This window comes from Marmota flaviventris, chromosome 19 (genome assembly GCF_047511675.1).
Source record: "Marmota flaviventris isolate mMarFla1 chromosome 19, mMarFla1.hap1, whole genome shotgun sequence".
Lineage (NCBI taxonomy): Eukaryota > Metazoa > Chordata > Mammalia > Rodentia > Sciuridae > Marmota > Marmota flaviventris.
Window position 1 is genome coordinate 35064482 of NC_092516.1, and position 18912 is coordinate 35083393.

Below are 18912 nucleotides of genomic sequence, written 5' to 3' on the forward strand. Positions count from 1 at the left end.
AAGAGGGTACCTTCTTTTATTTTATACATATTTATTTTTTTCTTTCTTGATCTTGAACATATAGCAGCTTTATATATAAAATTCCCAAATGCATGTGTATACAAAGAAACATAAAAACCAGTCACCCAAGAGAATGATCACATACACAGATTATAATTTGTTTTACTGACTCTCTCAATGTTAGACAATAAGGATGTTCTTGGTTTTCATGATTCTAAGTAATGCTAAGAAAACTACTTTGGTTATTTTGTACATAAAATTTTCACTTTACTCTGATGGTCTTCTTGAGTTATTTTCTTACTTGCTGCCTAACAATTTTTTCTTTCTTTTGAAACTTTACAGTTTACACATTCTATTTTTCCTACAATTCTAAAATTCCTGTTTTCTTTCAGGAAGCCAAATTTTGGCCAGTGGCTCTGTCCGGATTCCTAGGTTCATGCTGCTGGAGTCTGGGGGTCTGCAGATAACCCCTGTGTTCATCCAGGATGCTGGCAATTACACCTGCTATGCGGCTAACACAGAGGGGTCCCTGGAAGCATCCGCAGCACTCACTGTGTGGAGTAAGGACCGCGGTCTTTGTGAACCTTCCATTAATCATGCTTAATCATCATGCCATCTGTGCCTAGGGGATGTCAATATGCCCTTGGACTTTCTCATTTAATCAAAAGAGAATGATTATTTTTATAACTAATTTATAGAAGTCTGTTGAGTAATTAATTTTTCACTTTCTAAAAGAATAATTAAAAGATGTATTCAAGACTTAATGGGGATATTTCAGGAGAGATAAGAGATTGACTTTTTAAAGTCAGTAAAGATATTATGCCCAACTAGCTCAAATAACAAAATTGATGTGTTGATTAAATTTATAAGAGTTTTATAAGGAAAGTGATTCAAGAATTAAAATCCTACAGAAAGTTTTTTCTGTGCTGTATTATGATTAGCTATACTCCCAGGACATTAAATATGAATGTTTCTCATATATTAGGAGTAAAGTGGAAGAAAATCAGCTTTTATCATTTTTGTTTTATCCATGATACTAGTTTCTGCAGAATAAATTGTTTTCTGGAATGTAAGGATTGGGTACCAAATCCCACTCCCACCCCTTCAACTGCCAAAGTACTTTCCCTCTCTTCTTCATCCAAATCCATGTCACTAAAAGCTCATTGTTCAAAAAAAGCAAAAGACAGTGCTCACCAACAGATTTTCATAAGGTTAATGAGGACAGAAAGTTTAACTCACTTGAGTGAAGAATTTGCTAAAATGCCATCCTTAAATAAAAGTCATTATGCTTCATTTCATATCTGATCAGCATTTTGTAGTATCCACTTTGATAAATCATCCTTTTCTAATTGTTTAGGTGTTCTAAAAAACACCAAGAATTTAAAAGAAGTTAATCCAAATTCCTATAATATTGGCAACTATTAAAAAAACATTCTGTTCCATTTGGTGATTGGAGTAAATCACTTCTGATTCATCGTGCTTCACCAAAAACTAACCATACATTCAAAAACTTGTGAAAAATGAGGTCTGGATCTCTAAAGATCACTCATTAGAATTTTGTGGATCTGCTAAGATTCAAAATTGTACCTGTACTAGAATGAGTGGTATACCACTTTGGTGGCTTACAGAACATTCCCCTTCCTTTTTTGAGACAGAGTCTTACCATGTTGCCCAGGCTAGTCTCAGACTTCTGGTCTCAAGTCTTCCTCTTGCTTCAGTAGCTGAGTGGCTGGGACCTCAGCTGCACTCCACCGTGCCTGGCTCCTGCAAAGCATTTTCAACCTAGATTACCCATGTTAATTTGTACAACTGTTAGTGACAGTAACATGTCTTTTCACTGACAAGAAAAATACTACTCAAACATTTTTCTTCATGTGCTGCTAAAAATCAGTCATATCAGCCCTGTGACTTCCAAGTTCCATGCATGGGACTAGAGTAGCGTCCCCCACAGAAGTATGTGGTGCAGGAACACAATGCTTGGGCTATGTGCAGGGAGGCTGACATTCTTTGGAGCAGCCAGGGAGCTTAGGAGCTGCAGGTCTGCACAGAGCTGATGAGCCTCTCATGAACTCTGTGGCTTGGAGCAAGTCAAGGTGTTTCTGAGTATCCATTTGCATTCCTGAAAATTGGGTATAATTATATTAGAGCTTTAACAAGATTGTTGTGAGGATTAAATAAATTAACATGAGTGAAAGTATTTTGTCATGGGAACATTAGAAATTGTCCAACAATGATCATCTTGGAAAAGAATCTGGATTTTAACCAGGAGTATAGAATCTGGGAGGTGTTTGCACAGCATTGTCCACTCTCTTTCCCCCGGAGGGTGTGGAGGGTCCAGGCTGACACAGGAGGGGTGGGGAGGGAAGATGGACTTTGCTGCAAGTGGGAAGGCTTGTTTTCAATTCCCTGAACACTTCTGAGTGCTTCCATTTACTCTCGTTTTGCCAAGATAAGAGAAAACTTGAAGGTTTTGATGTCAGATGATCAATTCATTATCCCCCTAAGGGCAAAGACTCTGAAACTTGTAATTTCATCTGAGCCGTGTCTTGTGTTATTTCAGATCGAACGTCCATCGTTCACCCTCCTGAGAACCAAGTAGTGATAAAGGGGACCATGGCCACGCTGCGCTGTGGAGCCACTCACGACCCCCGGATTTCTCTCCGGTCAGTTTCCTTAGTTCTGATACTTTGGGATTTATTAATATTCTGTGAGCTTAAAAGTGGAGTTGAGATGAGGAGGAAGAATTTGGGGGATTTTGATTTCAGCAGCAGATCCCTGATTATGGCATCCTATGGTCACGGCTCCATCGTTAATCACACGAATCCCATTTTCCACTCCAGCCTTATGTATTATTTACAGTGAGCTGCGTTCCACTTCATGACTTCAATACAGCTTTTCATGATTTTTCTGCCAAGGTTAATACACTATCTGTAAAACGTACTTGTCAGCAGCTGATACTTAATGAGAGAAAAATCCAGAGGGATTGAATAGGATTTCACCAGTGTTTACATGGGGACTCTGCAATTCTCCAAAGGGGTTTTCTCTATTCCAAGGATAGTTTCCTTGTGACATGGAGAGCAAGGGAGACCTGCACTTAAAAGAAAGGTAGCTATGGTTTTCTGAAACACTGAGAGGAAAATAACATGTGAAGAAGGAAACTAGCTGTCAGTTCACAAAAACAATTGTGACATCCTGCCAGGTGATGATAAAAAACTTGGCCCTTTAGGTAGGTGCATAGTGGCCCTCAGTGGTGAGTTTTTTCCCAAAGAGCAGCACTTACAGAATAATTTATTAATTTTCAAAATCAGCCTTGAATATAAATCAAGAAAGAAATCCAGTCATCTTAGTATTATTACTCTGGTCTTAGCTCCGTATAGTTCACCAAAGTGCTGGAATCAAAAGCCTGCCTGCTTCCTGGGACATTCTCTCTGAGCAGAGGTGATGACTCTTGATGCATATGTTTTTGCCTATGTTCACAGACTCAGCCTTTCTTTCACTCTTTTGGGAAGTTGTTTGGCAAATCAGGAATTTCCACATCTTCACCTGGCTCTCCAAAGGTGCCCAGGGCTCAAAAACAAGTTTGGTTTAGTTACAGGAATGCTGAATGCAAAACAAAATGAACAAACAGAAACTAGTGAGTTAAAGATTACCCAGTGAATCCTTGGAGGCTGGCTTAGAATCGTTATCATGCCTAGAAAAGAATCCATTCATTCTAAATGACTTTTGGAGTGCGATTCCAGAGAATGAAGAACAAACAGGCTGGCTTTCTGCTACTCTGAGAGCTTAAAGAGAAGCCCCTTGGATCTGTGTGGTTTTCTTGTAGTGTTGATTGAATGGGAGGCCCCTTGGAGAGAAAGAACTGGATTGTTCCCTCTTAACCTGGGGTTTTTCTGCCCCCGGTGCTCATCTCTCCATTCCTTTCTTCGGGGATCTGTCCTGTTCTATCTCAGCATAATTTCAGATGAGGGGTTTGTAAATGTTAGTGCTCTGTGAATATGAAAGCTTTAAAAAACCTGGGTACATTTTGAAAATCTGATCAAATTATTCTGGAGGGAAAAAAAAACGAGCACTTTTCATCTCATCTAGCCCAGGGACATCAAAAGACTGGACAGGCTCTTAATTGATTCTCTATTTGAAAAGAAAAATGGGCTAAAACATAGATAAAGATAAAGTGAGGAAGAAATGAAATTTTAGGGGCCATCTGCCAGAATGTTAGGATTTTTAAAATATATGCTTAAATATGTTTATGAGATACTGAGATGTGACTTTATTTATTTGTTTTGTGGGTTTTTTTGTTTGTTTGTTTTTCTTTTTGTGTTGTTGTTGTTGTTAGTAGTTGGGTAATTCTACTCTGGGATTTTTTTTTTCAGCACTGGGAATTGATCCTAGGATTTCTCACATGCTAGGCAACTGTTCTACCTACCAAGCTATATCCCTAGCCGCCCAGTATTTTGGTTTGTTTGTATGTTTTTGGCAGTACTGGGAATTGAACCCAGGGGCACTTTACCACTGAACTACAATCCTAGATCTTTTCCTTTTTATTATTTTATTTTGAGATAGGGTCTTGCTAAGTTGCTCAGGCTGGAACTTGCAATCATCCTGCCTCAGCCTCCCAAGTCACTGGGATTATAGATGTGCACTATACCTGGCCTATCTGGAATTTTTAAACAGTCATTGACTCCTGTTCAGAGGGCACTCTTGTCCTGCAGGTACATTTCTAGGGCAGGGGTGTTAAGTACAGTTTAGCAGGTGACAGGTATGCACATGATCGCACGAGTCCTCAGTTCCTATACACAAGATCAGACAAATGTTTCCAGTCTTCGTTGTCCTAGTTTGACTTCAGCATCTACTTTTGTATATTGACAAAGATATCTGGATGCTTTTCTTTTCCTTTTTTTCTCTTTTAGGTATAATTCAAAAGCCTTAAAAGTTACCCTTTTAAAGAGCAAAATTGATTGATCTTTATTATATGCTCAAGGTCATTCACCAGTTGTTGCTATTTAACAGGGAAGGACCAGTGCTCCTGCTCCTGAGAGTTCTGTAACTGAAGACTCTTTTCTTGGCCCACAGCTACATTTGGAAGAAGGACAATATGGTCATCACCCCATCTGGCAGCTCTAGAATTGTGGTGGAGAAGGATGGGTCCCTCCTCATTAGCCAGACATGGTCAGGTGACATTGGGGACTATACCTGCGAAATCATATCTGAGGGAGGGAATGATTCCAGAACAGCCCGGCTGGAAGTGATGTGAGTACCTTCTCTCTGGGTGTTAGCCAGCTCCTTGCTATCTACATTGCTACCCTAAGCCAGCACCTCCAAAGCAATACCACTCAGAAGCCCAAGTGGTCCCAAGTCAATATGTCATGCTCTACAGGCCATGTGCATTGACAAGATTTGGGGGGATCTTATTTTTAACTTCAAAGTTAAAATGTTGCATTCTTGGTGCAGATGATTTAATCATAGATTATCATCCCCATTGATCCTTTGTCATGTCTGCCCTACAGACACCATAGTGTGAAAGGCTCTTTGCCACACTGTGGTTAAGCAGCAGTGAGTTCATTTTTCCATCTGACTGCCCACCAGAGCTTCCTATCCAGGAGAAATATCAGGGTCAGCCCACGAGCAAGACCATTGCCGTGGCAGTCAATAGACTTGGAGCTTAAGTTAGTCCCAGCTGCCTCTCTGTGGGTGAACAGATACTTTCCACTAAGTCTTTTAAATCCTGAAAATAGCAGGCAGCTGCCCATTACTTCCAGCCCAGACCTTCCTGGGGGTCCAGGGGCGCAGGTGGGAACCACTGATCTTTTTGCACACTCTTTCCTCAGCTCTCTCTCTCTCCATGCATGGAGTGAGAAAATTAAAGGCCTGTTGACAAATTTCATTTTTCCAGTGTGAATTTATTTGCTTTTTTAAAAGTGTGCACTCCCAGATATTCCCTAAGCATATGAGTATAAAAATAAAACCTGAAAATGAAAACAAAGCATCACCATTGCCAAGGAAGCAGCTGGTGATGGTGACACACCCACCCATCCATAACACACCCACAGGTCCATCCCTGGCCATGTTAGACAGTAGACCATCAGGAAAAGGCATTTGTAAGAGATTTTTTTTTTCCCATGGACTCTGCCCACCTTAATCTGGAAAGGATTCTGTATACAAAAATAATTTCCTAAAAATAACACATCTTATTTGTCTTTGAATCCTTAGATGCCAGCCAAGGGAATTAAGAATGACAAAGGCACTTGCTAAAACTACATACACATACAGCCTTCTGCCTGTTGCATGCATGAATGAGTGGCCAAGAACAAGCTTGCCCTAACCCCTATTTTTGGAATTTAAAAGGTTAATGTTGCATAGCAGCCAATCCAAAGCATCCTGCTGCACCTTCAGCATCTGAAAAATCCAGGATACCCCTTTTCTCTTTAGAGGTTAGCTACTGTCTGGAGCAAAGGTCACCCTAGTTAGAATGAGAAAGGGCCCTGTGGTTCCCACAGAGGGTTCTGGGCTTTGGACAGACAGTATCTCCCCTAACTGGACCATCAGCACTGGAGCCCAACTCCAGGCTTTCTGCCTTCCCTGTATCTCCAGCTTCAGTCTTTTTGCTGCCTCAGTCACCTGCTGCCTCCATAGCACAGCTGTATTCTCTGCTGGCACCCGAAGGGCTCCTGCTCATATATTCTTTAGTGTTCCCCCGCATCATCCCTTCCTGCCATTTGTACTCGGGTACCTCTTGCAGTCCCCGCAGCTCCTGGCCTAGCCTCCCTCTACGGGTAGCATGTATCACACTGTGAGGGATGAGCCTACCTTCCCCTCCTGAAGCACCTCAGTGGCACAGTTTTGCATTCTGAATGCCTGACACAGTGTCTGATGCACAACAGGTGCTCAATAAGTATGGGCTGGTTTGTTGGTTGAATGCACAAATGCATGGAGTGATGCATGAATGTTTTGAGCCACTGGTTGGCCTTCTGATTCCTCTTCTTATCCTCCATGCTCATGAGTTGGCTCCCCACTAAATAAGCACACGAACTCCCATCGCTCCATCAGAAATCCCTGTCCAGCTCTGCTATTCCTGTCCTCTTTCCTTCCAGGTCTCAGATCAGGGATTGTTTTTTATGATATTAGAGAGCATAGCCAGTGAATTCATATAATCCTCTGCTATTCAGAATTTTAAAACTACCTTTGAGAACTCTTAGATCATCCATTGTTGGTATCAAATAAATAAGTGTTAGCAGTTCATAAAGACTCTGTCAGCAGAAGCCAAATTGCATACTTCCAATAAGCACATTCTTTTTATTCTGCACAATTTTATGTTCTTCTGATTTACATATCTTCCCTACTATTTGCTTATTTGATTTCCTCTAAGTAAAATACATTTTTCAACAAATGTTGCTGTATGTATAAAATAATAGGTTTTCTGTAGTGGTAAAACACCTCATCTCTAAATTTAGAAATATTTGCAGATTTGTGATTCAAACCTATTTAGGTGGCACTGGTCACAGAACTGATTAGGAAGGCCACTGGTCCTTGTGAGTTGTTGGTATTATAAACACTGCTTCTTCCAGCTCTGAATGAATCAGGAGAGCTGTGCACCTTTAGATCCAAACAGGTTTTGAGACTCTACAAGATCAGTGATGACAATAATAATGATAATATTAATCCATGATTGTGGGGCATTTGATGCTTCTAAGAGAACTTTGAGGTTGAGCCCTGTCACACTCCCCTGATTTACTCAAATGGCAAAAAAAAAAAAAATCAAGAAATAAATCTTACATTGCAGAAGGGACTGAGAGGTTCTTATAGCTAAACAGTGTCCTTCAAAGCACTGAAAATCAGTTCCCCTTCCCTCTTGACTTCAGCTAAAAACCACTTTGTTAAATATAGAAATTAAGTGCATTAGAAATGAGCTTTTCAAAAATAGACTGTCCATCGGTGCATCCTCATGCTTCTTCACCCCGCCACCTAATATCCAGCGGGAAGCTTCTGGTTAAGCCAGTTGGAAGGGCAACACCTCTCCCTTGAGGGGCTGAAGAGGGGCCCTCAAGGAATCCCAACCTTTCTGTTCCTCTCCACCCCACCCCTTCCTGCATCACAGACTCTGCAGCCTCAGGATGCTATTTTTGACCCCACCTTCAGGATCCACCTAATGGCCAGAGGTATCTGCTGCAGAGCCTTGGGTGCCTCCCCCAGTGCCAGGCATAGTAGGTGCTAGGGAATGTCTGGGTGAGGCTCACTCTGCTGAGTTTACAATGAGGGTCTGTTTTGCATCACCCACAAAGACTAATTTACAATTCACGTGGGCTTGGCTATAATCCCCTGTCCAAAAGAAGGGGCTTCTAAAATTCCAGATGGTTCTGTGATGTATCCTGTAAATTAACAGCACTGTCCTCATAAACGCGGTCACCCTGGCTTTGCTTATGTCTTTCCCCCTAGTTTGCTGGTACCATAAAGGCAGGAGCCGCTGGTTCCTGGGATGACTCTGTATCCCTGCAAGCATCTCGCCCTGTTGAGCACAGAGGGGCCAGACCCCTTAGGCTCTATGGATTGATTAATTGTTCAATCATTTAAAGACCCAATTAGCATTGCCTCTCTCCTCTTGAAGTTGGAGACTAATTCTTATGATCCTAGAGTACAGAGAAAATCTAATTTACAGAGCAAGACATGAAGACTCTGACCCTGAGGCAGTGGGAGAGGTTTCTACCAATAAAACCACTTCTGACAAAGCCATAATGAGTGAACAATTTCAGTTATCAGGCCCATCATCTTCCTCCTCAGAGCAGAGTGGAAGAAGATGAGTTTTACCAAGGCATCATTTGTGCATCAAAGGGGCAATGCTTATACAGAAAAATCCCTGCCTGCTCCTCCTCTGCCCAAGCCATTCCCCACAGCCACAGTTTCACCAATTTCTCGCTCTTGTCCTTAAATCTGTTTTCTTCACACACACACCTCACTTAATCTCCCTCCCATACAGTCTGAGTTTGTGTTTTTGTTATTCTCTGATATTCCTGTGGTGTAATTTGCTGGTAGCGATTTTGCCCCCGTCCCATCACCTTGTAAGGTGACTCAGCACTGGGCTTCGTTTCCATTTTTCTCGGATCACTTCCATTTGTTACCCTTCTGGGTATCACTGTCTGTGAGTCACTGCCAATCATTTATCTCCTTTCAAAGTTGGCAGAGAAATGCCTGGATGCAATCTTCTCCTATTAGGTAAGATTTTCTGAAATAGATTCAGAATATATTAGAGTCTCATTTATCCATTACTGACAGGCTAGTCAAGGGTTTCACAAGATAACCAGAACTTATGTAAAGGAATGGTTTATATTTTCAGTGTCTATTAACAAGCTCTTTGCATGGCTAAACAGGTAATGTTGGACACAAGAGAAATGACAGAAGCACTGTTCACATAGGGTCGGGGCTAGAATCAGGAAAAACAATTCTCCTTCCAATTCTGAGTTCTGTGACATGTGTAAAAGCCACTTCCTGCATTGTGCTGTCAGACATCTCTGACTGAGCATGGCCTGGTTGATCAGAGCTCTGTGCTTCTCGGTGCATCAGGGGTGGTGATGTTGTCAGATACCATTGGGTCACTAGGTCTTGGGTCCTACACTGAATGTCTCAAGACCACTTTACCTTTAAATTTTTTTTTTCCAGTAACTGGGAATTGAGCCCAGGGTCACTCAACCACTGAGCTACACCCCTAGTCCATTTTATTTTATTTTGAGGAAAGGTCTCACTAGATGGCTGATGCTGGCCTCAAATTTTCAGTCCTCCTGCCTCAGCCTCCTGAATCACTGAGATTACAGTTGTGTGCCATCAGGTCTAGTTTTAAGTCTCTTTTTAAAAATGTTTTTTAATTCCGAATGTCAGGCTCTGGACTATATCATTGTGGCTTGGTATGCTTCCTAGCAGACCCGTCACCTTCTTATCAATTGCTTCTGAGCTGCCAGGAGATGGGAAATCAGAAAAAAACACACTGACTACATCACATCCTGGGTGAGAGCCAGCAGCTCGGAGGTGCGCAGAGGGATGTGTGTGAGCACAGTGCAGGGACCGTGGGCTGACCCTGGACAATGTGAGAGCTCCACCAGTGGCCCCTCAATAAGTGAATGCACCTGAAGCACAATCACAGAGCTGTCCAGCCCTAGGAGAAAGGCCATCCACTCACCTGTAAGACTGGTCATTTCTACGTGTGCCCTCCACTGGAAAGGGTGGGCAAATAAAAGCACTCATTTTGGTGGGAAATGATTCATGACTCATGTCAAACCCCAGTGTTAATCCCTCTGGAATGTGTAATTGGGATTGTTTCCTATCTCAAGGTGCCATTCATGAGTTCCCAGGTTCTTATTGTGTCTTTGGGACCTGTGTGAACACTGCGTCTGAGCTGAGATTCAGGCTGTGTACATGTCCGTCTGCTGCAGGGAACCTCTTAGAGCACCAGCAGTGTGCACATGGAAAACCACCCAGAACACAGACAGCCCTGCTAGTCTTCTAAGTTGTTCCTCATGTCAGAAAGCCTTCCATTTTGAGGGGGAGTCTTGACACTGATAAGAATTACTTTGGTTTAGCACAGACCTTACAAGACCAGGACACAGACCCCAACAAGATGCCCCAGCTTTAGGCACTGGCGTCCAGCTCAGGACTTCCACGCCACATTCATTTCTAACCAATCAGCTAAAATCTGAAACTTCCCACTATGCCATCAGGTTCAAATTCTCTACACAGAACTCAGGAAAGTGCCCTGCATACAGTTATATTATAAAGGACAAAAATCAGGACCAGATAAATGAACAGAACATGAAGCAGGGTGGGCAGGGTCCCAAACTCAAAGCTTCCTCGTGCTCAGAATGCATCAGCTCATGATTACCAACCAGGAAATCTCAGCTGTTTTCATGTCCAGAGTGTTTTGGGGGCTTTGTTGTGTCAGCACCATTGATTCAATCACTGGTGCAGGGTTGAATTCAATCTCTATCCCCCATACATATACACACTGGAGGCCAGAAGGTTTGGGCAGATGGCACTGGCTAAAACCCCCACCCTATCACAGGGCTGGTCTTTCCAGCATGGCCAGAACCCATTCCTGGAACAATCTGGGGACCCCCAAGTTGCCTCCTAAGCATACACTCAGTGTGTCTCAGAGACCCACCCTGGGTAACAGAGACAGTTCTGTCCCTCCAGAGATTCCAAGGGCTTAGAAGCTCCAGCCCAGATCAGACAAATTCTTTATTATTCAGTAGTCTTATTTGGATATATCTATTCAAGCTTATTCATGATTTGTTTTCAGGTGAACTATTTCAACAACTTTGGTTTGATTTCAAACCAATTCAGACTGGGGGAGAAAATAGGAAATGGGCTTTGGAGAGGTAGAATAGATGTTTTTATCTTAGTACTTCCTTCATATTGGTCTTTATTAGAAATCTAATGGAGGTTTGGTTGTTGGAGAACTCAACTAGAAATAACAGCCCTTTCTCTGATTTAAAACAATTCACAGTTAAGAAGAAAACAAGCAACATTTCAGGCTGAGGTTTCTGCTTACTGTGCCCGTGTACAATGTAGTTGCAGTCTACATGAGAAATACTGCTTTGTTATAAACAGTGTGCAGGGGTTAGAGAGAGCTGTGTTTCTTAGGTAGCTGAAAGCTCAAAACAGCTTAATAAATTTTAAAGTATAATGAGTACATTTTTAAAATAAAAAAATATCCAGGATAATTATGGCTTTTTGTTCTGACCCTATGTGGTTCGGCCATACCTGATGTCTCAGAGAGACCCAAAACCAGCTAATGGGGGAAATGGGGCATGCTCAGCACCTTCCCCCGGCACTGCCTGGGAACATTTGCAGAAGTGGCAGCCATCCTGTGCCTTCCCAAAGCAGGTCCTGCCCCCAGACCATGGGACATCAAGGTTAAACACAGGACATGGGGAACTTGTGACTTCAGGCCAGTCACTGGGAGAAAGACACAGTATAGTGTGCAGCTTTGTCACCAGTAAATCCCAGTAAAAACTTTTTTATTAGTAACTTCTTTTTGGAATTTATTTGCTTTAATTGCATTTCCATTTTATGGCTGTGCTGATGTGTTATTTACCATTTCCATGGGATTTTAGTTAGTGTTTTCACCACATTTCCTTTTAAGTGCTTCCCCCAAACCTCTATTATCCAACAGAAAACAGAATGACAATATAACCTCATGCTGTCAATAAATGAGGCAACTCTGTTTGTCTAAGAATGCAGATGGGCATTTTCAATACTAATTCCAAATGGCTAGTGTGGAAAATTTTCACATTAAGTCATATCTACCAGGGCTTTTCCTGTTCATATGGTTTACTGCATTTCCATTACCAGCTTCTAGTTGCGAAAACAAATCATTGACCAAGTTTTCTCTACTAAATAATATACTGCATAAAAAAAATTGTGCACACATTGCCCCATTTAAGTGACAGTGTCATTTGTTGTTTCAGTTCCATAGGGATTACATCAAATTACGTTTAGAAAACAAAATGGCACTGTGAGTGGTAGAGTTGGGCTTTGTTCCTCTTGCAGGAGAGGAGGAGTAAGAAGTATTTTTGTACTGGGGCTGCATTTTATGTTCTCCATTCCCAAACATTGCACCCTAGGACTCTCCATAGTGAGCACCCAGGTGAACTGTTGGTCTGACACACACTTTCTTCTCGTTCCTTCTCCTTACCCTTCAAGTGAGCTGCCTCACCCACCTCAGAACCTCCTGGCCAGCCTGAGCTCTCGCAGCCACGCCGTGGTGCTCTCCTGGGTCCGGCCCTTTGATGGAAACAGCCCTGTTCTTTACTACATTGTGGAGCTGTCTGAAAACAGTAAGTAACAAACACAATGGTTGCCCTGAATGGCTGTTGGGTTTCTTTGTGTCCTCAGTGTCCCTAATCTTTACTGCTGGTTCAGACCCACTAAGTCAAAAGGAAGGTTACAGTGCTTTATGGTTGTAAAGGGAAAGCACAGCCTGCACTTGAGGAAGAGAAATGGCCATGTGGGCTGGGAGCAGGGCTGGGAGGGTCACGAGAGGACTCTTATGAGGGCCTGGGTCTGGGGGCCAGGCCAGTAGAATGGCCATGCACACAGAATGCTCTAGGCAGAGTACTGCAGGACAGCATCCTCCCTGGGGTGCATGTGGAATGGGTAACAAAATTTCCCAAGGGGCTGATTTGAGAGTTTGCAGCAGCAATAGTTGAATCTGTGGGTATTTTCTCTGGCCTCAACATGGTACCAAGTATAGAGTAGGCTTGTCTTTCCTTTGCCCCCTGCTTTGACCTCTCAGCAGCATAGCACCCTCCAAGCCACCTTCATTAAACAGCTCCCTTCCAGAGTTGCCCTCCACACCGGCTTTCCTCCAGCCTCGCGGGTCCTCCCCCTTCCCTGCTGGCTGAAGTGAGGGTTCTGCATGCTGTCCTGCTTACTGCTCCCAGCTGCTCTTCCTGGGAAGCCTCCTGTGTTCCCATGATGAGACCGACATCTTTTCTTTGATGAGGTCCGTGGCTCTTTGAACCCAGACCTCTAACAAGGAACCCAGTGACTGGACATCTCTACCTCTGGTACCTCACAGACGTCACAAACTTAATGCCTTCAAGGAGCATCTTGCCATGATTTTTAATCCTGACCCTATTCGCCCCTCATTGCTGCAGCCATTTCAGCCTATTCCCAGCACCCTTGATTTTGATATTACTTGAGCCTGAGCCTAAGGATGGTCCCGGCCTTTCCTCTCTAGCTCATCATGGCAGCAGTTGCCCTAATCCTGTATGTACCTAGAGTCAGCTGGAATCTGCTCCCTCTCTACCCCCCAGACCTTTCTCTCTTATCAAGACGCTACAGCTCTCTCCCCACTGGACCCTGCATCTTCTCTTGCTCTCTTCAGGCTGGGGGCCCTGAGCATGCGTGCTGTGCAGAGGATGAAACCCTAACTCCCCAGTCCCGTGCAGCCTGGGCTTGCCCCCAGGCACCCTTCTCTCTGTTCAGCATGTGCCAACCCCACTGGCTTCAGGTGGCTCTCTGGAGGGGCCTCATCTCTCCCACCTGCCCGCCTGGAGTGCTCAGAGGCTAGATTGCTGCCCTTCATGATACCTGTTGCCTCCTCAAAGAAGCGCACCAGCACACTGGCTGCACCTAACCTTTGACTGCCTGAGCTGAAGTCCTTCCTGTATCATGCCTCTCTTATCCCTGACTCTTCCCTAGGCTCCCATTGCAGACCAGCCAGACCTTAGGTGGCCTGGCTCTTAAGATGGTCATTCTCATTGAGCCTGCAGTTTGTCTCATGGTGACACTGCATTCTGAATGGGTCCTAGCCTTTAGGACAACCAGGAGTGGTGCTCTCAGTGCTGTTGGCCCTGAGATCTCACTCTCCTGGTGAAACTCCTCACTTTGTCATGGGGAACAACTTGTGGAGTTCTGCTCTAGGTCTCCCCCTCACCAAGCCTGGCATACTCTTGAAGACATTAAGTCTGTGATGTCTGTGAGGCACCAGAGGTAGAGATGTCCAGTCACTGGGTTCCACGTTGGAGGTCTGGGTTCAGAAAGCCACGAACATCATATAATGATAGCACCATACAAGCCACAGCAGTGCTGTTTGGGCCTCATTTATGGCCAAGAGATGGATGTATAGGGTAGAAGTGTCTTGCCCCGGGGCCACACAGGTAGCAGTAGGACCCCCACCTCCTGGCCATCTGACCTGGAGCTCAGCTCTTCATGGTCATCAGGACTCTTCAGAGCAGCCTCCCTTCTGCACTTCAGTGGGGGCTTCTCAATGAAGGCTGACAGAATGGCAAGCATACCAGGTTGGTGGCCATTCAGGGAGCCATGTATGAATCTGAGAAGGTTGATTTGGATTATACTTCACCCAAACCAGTTCTGAGACAGGTCCCAAAGGCCATGTGTTTTTCCCATTTCCTGGGTATCACCTTGACTGGGATAGCTTTGGGCTTGGCACCAGCTCAGAGAAAGGTACTGGAGTCAGGCCCTTCTCCCTTTCCCGCGGTACCCACTGACCTGGGTCCTTCCTCAGAGAGTGTGGTGTCTGGGGACCCATGTGCCTGCAGACAGCTCTTCATTCCAGCTCAGCAGTGCTGATCAGAGAGGGTAGGTGTTGGCATTACTACTGAAGCAACCTTTGAGAAGGTAAGGTTTTCCTGAGGATGTCATGGATGTATGCCTGTGACAGTGATGTGTAGGGAGAATATGATGAGAGCAGAGCCATTGTTGTCAGAATCCTTACAAACATCCACCAAAAAAATAACTCCTGTCAGGCACCCATCTCTAGGAGATGGGGGATTGTGTTCTGTTCACCTTTGTCTCTAGTCCCTAGTGCTCAGTGGCACTCAACAAGTGAACTTGAACTAAAATGGGGGCCCTGGTAGAGCCCCCATGATGGACTTCAAATTACAGTCCTAGACCATCTTCTACAAGGGAAATGTTCTGCCTTCCCCAGTTTATATCAAATAAGATGTTGATTCAGATTGCCATACTAACCATTTTCTCAGCTGATTGCATGACTGGGTCTTGTAGTCCAACATCTTACCTAAACCAGAAGCAAGCTTTACAGGTATCTATCTGTTCATTTATCCATCCATCCATCCATCCATCCATCCATCCATCCATCCATGTGTTGATTGGACATCTGCTGTACCCCAGGCACTCTGCTGGGTGCTGAGATCCAGGAGACAAAATGAGCAGCCTCATTGTTAACAACGAGGAGTTGGTCAGGCACAACAGGATCCATGTGTCATTTTTCTTTTCTTTCTCTTGTGGTGCTGACAGTGGAACACCCAGGGCCTCCTAAATACTAGCAAGTGTTATCTGGCACTGAGCCACACGCTCACCCCTGTGTCAGTACTAGTGGTAGTCAACACAGTGCCTGGCATATACTGGATAATCCCATATATGTTTGGTTGTTTCATTTCACTGAGAAAGGGATGAAGAATGTCATTTATCCCTCATTAGCCTCTGACTCTTCCCACTGGACCGTCTTGGAGCTGGATGTGAGTCCCAGCTATTTTGCCTTCAGAATCTAATGTAGGTATCATTGTGTGAAGAATTGTGAAGAACTGAAATGGATCAGATGGTTGTCTCTTGGCTGTCCCTGATTTCAACCCTATGAGATAAGTCTGCAGCTTTGGCTGAGCAGCATGTGTTGCTACCAATTGGTTAGCCATGCCACAGCAAATAGAAGACCAGCTCCATCATCGGGCCATCCGTTGGGTTTTTGTTTTTATTAGGAATGAGTGCCCTTAAGAAGCAGCTGAACATGCTGGCTAATTATAGTCAGAAAGAACAGCTTAGCGCAAGTACACTAAAATGGAAATTGTATCTGGCCTACACTCAGCACTGTGAAAGGAGACAGTGCTAAATAACCCCAACAGCAGTCCTCCACCCCTCTGTGTGGGAGTGTCTGCAGCCAGCAGGCTGATAAGAATGTTGGTCTGCTGGAAACCATGGATGCTGCAGGGGCTTAGTGTCCATGACAGGTGCTTTATAACACCTGTCCTCAAGACATTCCCATTGCTACAAAAAAGGCCTCTTCAGAACTTTATAGAGCAGAGTTCTGGAGCTGGAGTTGACCCCCTTTGTGCATGCACTTGACTGGAATTGAAACCTTGAATGGAGATTGGCACTCTGCAGGCAGGTGTCCTGTGTTTTGCTCTCTTGTGAAGTTGGGTGATCCTCTTGTCCCAGGTCCCCTTTTAGTGAACTGGGAGCACAAAGAAGGGTAGCAGTGTCCTACGGCCTGCTTCACCTCGTGTGCAGAGGAGTACAGAGAGTCTGACCAGGTGACAGGGGACAGGAGCCTGGCGGATTCCTCTGTTGAGACAATGCAGCGATTCCTAATGGCTTGATAGCCAGGTATGAGACTTCTGTTAAATAATAGAAGTACCTGTCGTGCTTTCTAAATGTCTCTTGATTACGATCAAGAATGATCTTTCTTGGAGGTGATTATGATCACAAGGGGGGACACTGTCAAGGAAAATCTGTGACTTTGCAGTGAACCAAAAAAAGATTACTAGGTGTCTCATCTAGCACCTTCAGGGCTTATGACTCCATAAGGACCTTCACCTTTCATTGTCACGGGGCCATTTGCAACTCTGTAAACCTCAGAAAATTTATAGCAATGCAAATGATTCTTGTCCATAAAAATGCAGATAAATTTTATCCTGTAGAATATAATAATATGTTGGTTACTGCTCTGCAGACATTGACCAGTTTCACATCTGTTTGTGAATTTATTTTAGCATCGTCAACATATGTGTGCTGTTTGAATTTTTCCTTTTAACTGTACAGTTATTAACATCTTACTGTTTCCTTCATAAATTAATGAGCTAACTAAAATTTTTGGTACACATTCATTTTGTATTTGTATATGAGCCATCATTTGCTGGGCATGGTGGTGTACGCCTGTAATCCCAGTGGCTTGAGAGGCTGAGGCAGGAGGATCATGAGTTCAAAGCCAGCCTCAGCAAAAGCAAGGCACTAAGCAACTCAGTGAGGCACAAACAAGCCTCAGCAAAAGCAAGCACTAAGCAACTTGTCTCTAAATAAAATACAAAATGGGGCCAGGGATGTGGTTCAGTGCTCAAGTGCCCCTGAGTTCAATTCCTCTTATGACCCCCCCACCAAAAAAAGAGCCATAATTTTTCTTTTTATAAATGTATCCTCAAACATGAACATTTGGCATCACTTAGTATTAGAAGTGAAAAAAATCTTCTAATGCAACAGATGTCACAAGTTTCCATGGTAACACTGATATTTGGGGAGAGGCCAAGGTCTCAGACTGAGTACCTAAATGTTTTCCATGATCTGGACTAAGGTATCATGCAGCTGAAATAGGATAATGGTCTTTTACCAGTTAGTAAAAATTCAATCATTTCCTCATGATGTTTTTAAAACTTGGTGCCTGCTGCCATGGATCTCCTAGTGAACATTTGCTGTTAACAAACATACAAAAAATTCGGAATATTCCATCCCACTTAGTTATGCTGTTAGTTTTTTTGGTAGACATGCGTGTTTGTAGTTGTGATTTTTGTATTATACTTTATAGTATTTAAGGTTTATTGGAATATAAAATAAAATTGTACTTTTCATTGTGAAAGTTATATATGCTCATTAATAAAAAGTTGTAAATTGCTTAAAGCATAAAGAATAAAAACAATCACGTAGATTCTTCATATTCAAAAGCCAGCCCTCCATCCAAGCCCTTGGTCCCTCCTTCCTACTTCCTCCTTAACCTGGCTCCATCTTTTATTCCCTCACTGCCCTCTTTCAAGTTCTCCTGCTCTCATGGCTCCTTCTACCCAAAGGAGTAGGCTCTACCTCCCCTTCTCTCATTCCATTCCATACAGTCACCGTTGACTCCTATGCCTTTCCCTCCTCCCCCCACAAATAAACCAGTGAATTCTGTTGACTTTATTCAGTTATTTTTATCTAATCCACTGCCCTTCTCCATTCCTGTGACACTGATGATGACTGTCAGGCTGTCCTTCTGTTGCCCACCATGGACGTGTACTACTCAAGGCCATCCTTTATCGGGCCACCAGAGGGAGCCCCACAAAGTACAAACCTGGCCATGATGAAACCCTGCAGAGCTCTCCAGAAAGGCCCCACAGGGCACTGGATAGTGGGTCTTGAGCTTCCCCATTATCACCACTGACTCCCTGAAAATGACTCTTACCTCCAGCGCAGCCTGAAACCTAGTTGCTGGCCCGCCCTCTAAGCAGAGTGCTAGCCCAATCCCATCCTATATAGAACACCTCATTGCTTGAAGAATAGCTTCCAGACTTATTAGCATGGCAGATAGTGCCATTCATCTCTGACCACTGCCTGCATCCCCAGATTTATCTCCAGCCACTCATTGCTTTGCCTTTTGTGCTATATAACAAGGCGTTGCTCATAGTTCCCAGAACACACCAGACA

At 43.8% G+C, this 18912-nt stretch overlaps 1 protein-coding gene across 1 annotated transcript in view; it reads left to right on the plus strand.

Moving 5' to 3' along the window:
• The window catches only part of Sdk1 (sidekick cell adhesion molecule 1), an 886283-nt gene that overhangs the window by 661767 nt on the left and 205604 nt on the right, over window positions 1-18912 (plus strand). Inside the window, exons 11-14 of the mRNA XM_027956222.2 lie at window positions 397-560; window positions 2561-2663; window positions 5071-5247; window positions 12685-12818. Coding sequence (XP_027812023.2) covers window positions 397-560; window positions 2561-2663; window positions 5071-5247; window positions 12685-12818 — 578 coding nt within the window. The remainder of the gene's footprint in view (window positions 1-396; window positions 561-2560; window positions 2664-5070; window positions 5248-12684; window positions 12819-18912) is intronic.